Raw genomic sequence first — 4,673 nt, 5'->3', positions numbered from 1 at the left:
GGAAAAGTTAAAGGAAATGGAAGAAAAGAAAAAAAGATGGTGCTGTAAGACGCATAAATTTGGAATAAATTTTGTTTTGGTTTAAGTGAATCGATTTAATGAGTGGATGAGGAAGGAAAAGGAGGAAGGAGGAGGAAGTGGAAGAGGAAGAGGAGGAGGAAAAGGGGAAGGAGGAGGGGTATGATATGAAAAGAGGATGAAAAGTTGCATGGAACTTCAATTTAACCAAAAATGCATCATTTTCTTTCACAGAAATGATAGCTTCTTTGAAGGAAGCATGTGGTTTTATTTTATTTCTTCAATTTTTCAATCCTCTCTCCATCTCTTTTCCTCTTCCTCTTTCTTCTTTTTCTCTCATTTTGGCCCATTGTTTTATTTATTTTTGTTTCTTTTATTTTTTAACTTTTATTTTATTTTTGTAAAATAAGAAAAAATTCAAAGTAAAAAGGAAAAAGAAACGAAAAATTAAAATTGAAATTAGAAATGAATCAAATTTTGTCTCTCATTTTCTTCCTTACTCTCTTTTTATGCCTAACAAAATTATTTTAATTAATTATTAATAAATAATGCTAATCAATCAATACTTACAGCATAAACAATTTGGAAGAATTAAATTGGATGATGTTAACGATGAAAATATTCCGCCATTGTGTCATCGTTTATTTGCTTACCTATGCATACGGTAAAATGAAAAATGTTTATTTAAATTATCAAAAATAATTTTTTTGAATTCAAATTTGATTTGATAAAATTTTTCAAATATTACTTTATTTGATGAAATGAAAAATAAATGAATGAAATGTTGCATGTAGTAATGAATTATCAAATTTGTTAAATTTTTTTTACTTTTTTTTTTTTTTTTTTTGAACAATTGATATCACATATCAAATGATTACAGGCAGTATTCGTCATGAAATTCTTAACAGTGAAAATATTCAATTATGCAAATATTGCAAATTGTTTAAATTAATTTTAATAAAATACCTTGAAAGATTGGATTGCAAATTGAATTAGCTTAATTTGATTGCCTTAATTTTGAATTACTTTAATTTAAAAGGATCGCATTATAAATTTAAATTGCCTTAATGTCAATTTGATTTACAAAGTTACACTGTAAATAAAATTATACCATTTTTAATTAATCCAAGTATTATAGCTCAAGTATTAATTGCGTATGCTTTTAATTATTTCATAAAATTGCATAAAATTACATAAATTATTAATATTTTAGAAATGCATCAGATTAAATTTTTAAAATATTTTAAAGGATTGGAGATGACAAATTTAAAATATTTGAATTTGATTGCGTCATATTAAATTTGTCATAAAACATGCAGCATTTTAATTTCTATAAAATTGCATAAATTATTAATAGTTTAAGTGATTATGATATCATATGTAATTGTAAGAATTTTTAATTTTTATATCAAAAATTTCATTCGTTCGTTTTTTTTTCTTTTATTTATGAATGAAGATTTTCATTTTACCCTTCCCTAATTGTTATCAATCTTTATCAGTATTAATTTCCTTTATCTTTCACCATACTAATATTAATAAGCTCACTTTCATATTCAAATTTTGCATTCTTAATTAGAAGACTTCTTTAACAGAAACTTCTTGAAATATATTTTGTTTACTTTTGACATTTATTTTGAATATTTTTACTTCTAACATTTTAGATTTGCCTATTTTTACTGCTTTTTTTTTTCTATCAATTTTTTCCATTTTTTCGTTTTCTTTTTTGTTTTTCTTTTAATTTTAGTTAATTATTGTAATGTATTAATTACTTTTATGAAAAATTTAATTTCCAGAAATTAAATCCATCAAAAAAAATTTTTCTCTTCGTTGAAAAATTTTTTGATTTTATATAATTTTTTAGCTTCGAATTTCAATTATGTGACTAGTTTTCATTTGAATAATTTTGCATAGATAAACATATTCAAGAGGTTTTTTTTTCTTTTTTAAAGCATTTTTCGAAAATATTCAAATTATTGAATCAGTGATCGATTTACCAAATGAATAATTTATTCAAAATTTTGTTTTTATTAAATCATTCCTTTTCTTAGTTCCATCTATAAAGCATTGCTTAAAACGTCAACATTTTAGCCATAAATTGAAATAGGAAAAATAGTAATAAAATTTTGTTTAAAATGTAAATTATGATATTTCTGATAAGATGAAATGCACCATTTTTTTTTTTTTGACGTTTTTGTTTCGTTTTGTTTTTTTAATGCTTGCATTTCATTTTATCAGTTAAAATTTCAAAATATTTTGAAATAAAAAATTTTCAATTTTATTTTTATTTAAATAAATTGAATGAAAAATTTTCTGTCACATTCACTGTCTCCATATTCAACCGAATAGTTCACTTATTTCTATATCAATTTTTAATGACACTTTTCATATATATATATATATATATATTGAATTAGAAAAAAACAAAAAAAACAAAGGAAATTATCAGTTCATTTTTGCCAGTTAATTTTTTTCCATCAAATTATTTTACAGTATAATTAAATTTGCCGGAAAAAAGGCTTGTTAATTAATTAATTAAAACAATGGTGAATTTCCTAAAATATACACATGAATTGATTAATGAATACGACTAAAATAATTCCTATTGCAAGTGAAAGAAATACAAAAAAATTGTTGCAAAAAAAAGTTTTATCAAAAATTCTTTTCTTTTTTTTTTTTGTCAAAAATCAAAAGGAAAATATAACTTTGATAAATTGCGCATAAAAATAGCGCCAATTTCTTTTTTTTTTGCATTTTCTTCCTTTTCGTTTATTTTTCTCCTTTTTTGCCTTTTTTTTTTTTTAATCGTTTTTCCAAAAAATTTCAAACAAATCCCTTGAGAGAATTTCATTGGAATTATTATACCAAAGAAATGTTAGTTTAAAATTTTTTGACTAACAATCAGTTTCAGAAGCGAAGAATAAAGATGATGATGATGATAACAGTAATAATAATGGTAATAATAATAATAATAATGATAGATATGTTAGCAATGAGAAGAGGGGAAAAAAAATGGGAAAATGATGATTGTTGATGATAATGATAGTGTATAATTGCAAAAGATAAATATGAAAAGAAATGATGAAAAATTTTTCTTGAATAATTTATGGTTTTAAAAACGAAATAACGATAGTAATGTGGATAATAATAATAATGGATGATGATGATATTTATGATAGCAATTATGATAACGAAAAGAAAATATGGATGATAATATGTGGTAGCGCGAGAAATGATAATCGTTGATCATTATCATCATTTCTTTTGCTGCTTTGCATTATCATTATTTTCGTCTTTTTATTTTTTTTTTAAGTGATAATAACATAGTCCTATCTGTTTGATAATTTGACGACAGGTAGTAGCATTTTAATTATTTGATGATAGCTTATTCCTTCACTATACATCAATGGTTTTCTGAAATCAGTAGCATAACAATTTATTATCCATCACAATTCATTGTGATTCAATGTCGCAAGAAATTGTTAAATGTTGACAAATGAAATTTAATTAATAGAAACTGGACAATGAAATTTTAGCAAATTTATGGTGAAGTAATATTTAAAGATAAAAATATCCAATCAAATAAGGTAGAGGAATAAATTAAAATGACGTCATAAAATAAGTTTTTTTTTTTTTTAAAATTCACATAATAGAATGCTTCCGTTTTTTTTTTTTCGTCTAAACATTATTTACTTAAAGTAATAATTTGTGTTTGTACAGTTGAGAAAATTTGATAAATGTAATTTTGATTCTAATTTAAAATTTTATAGTATAAATTGTCTTTTATTTGATAACAACCAAATTTGTTAGTGGTTTGGGCAATAGTTGGTAGGGAGAGAGAAATTTAATTAGAAATCGATAAAAATTAACTTATTCGAATTGCGTAAGATCCATTTGTTTCTTTTCAAAATACATTCCATCTTCATTATTATTATGGAATTTTTTGTTTTTGTTTTTAGATTAGATAAATACAAATAATTTGAAACTTGAAAATTTGAAATTAAATTATTTTTATTCGTATAGTAGTCAGTAAAATTAATGATCCCTTGTTTTTTTTTTTTCAACTTTTTTGATTTCTTTTTTTCTTGTTCTGAAATGAAAAATTCTTTTAAAAAAAAATAAAAAACGAAGAAATTGGAGAGAAATTGAAAAAATTGTGCTTCGACAAAAAAAAAAAAGGAAAAAAAGTGAAAAAAGAAGAATAAACAGGAGGAAAAAGAAAAAAGACGAAAAAATGAAATGAAATTTGAATATCAAATTTAAGCAAGAATAGTAAATTATATTCAAATTTAAGCAAGAATAGTAAATTATATTAAAAATAATTAAAATGGAACAAATAAAAATGGAACAAAAATAAACTGTCATTTTTTAATTGAACGAAATCAAATTTTCATTTATTTATGAAACAAATAAATTTCAAATAACATCATCTCATTCTTTCAATCATTGATAGCAAATATTTTACAAATAGTTTGTTGACAATGATAACTTTATAAGAATAACGAAGTGAATTTTGATGAAAAAAAAAAAAAAAAACGTACATAAATAATTTTAAGAAAATTTTACAAACGAATCATTGTTATGGAAGTTTTCATTTCATATATTTAAAATATTTCATTTAAAAAAATAAATTTTTGTTTATTAATTATTTTTTAAAA

General features: G+C 22.0%; 1 protein-coding gene across 1 annotated transcript in view; it reads left to right on the top strand.

Moving 5' to 3' along the window:
- Nucleotides 1-582: 582 nt before the first annotated feature.
- LOAG_13393 (hypothetical protein) overlaps nucleotides 583-4,673 on the top strand; it is a gene marked incomplete at its 5' end in the record, with an annotated part of 7,017 nt that continues 2,926 nt past the window's right edge. The window contains one exon of the mRNA XM_020448676.1: nucleotides 583-682. Coding sequence (XP_020301200.1) covers nucleotides 583-682 — 100 coding nt within the window. The remainder of the gene's footprint in view (nucleotides 683-4,673) is intronic.

Source organism: Loa loa (assembly GCF_000183805.2).
Source record: "Loa loa unplaced genomic scaffold supercont3.249, whole genome shotgun sequence".
Lineage (NCBI taxonomy): Eukaryota > Metazoa > Nematoda > Chromadorea > Rhabditida > Onchocercidae > Loa > Loa loa.
The sequence above is the reverse complement of the archived record's forward strand: the minus strand, read 5'-3'. Positions and strand labels throughout refer to the sequence as shown.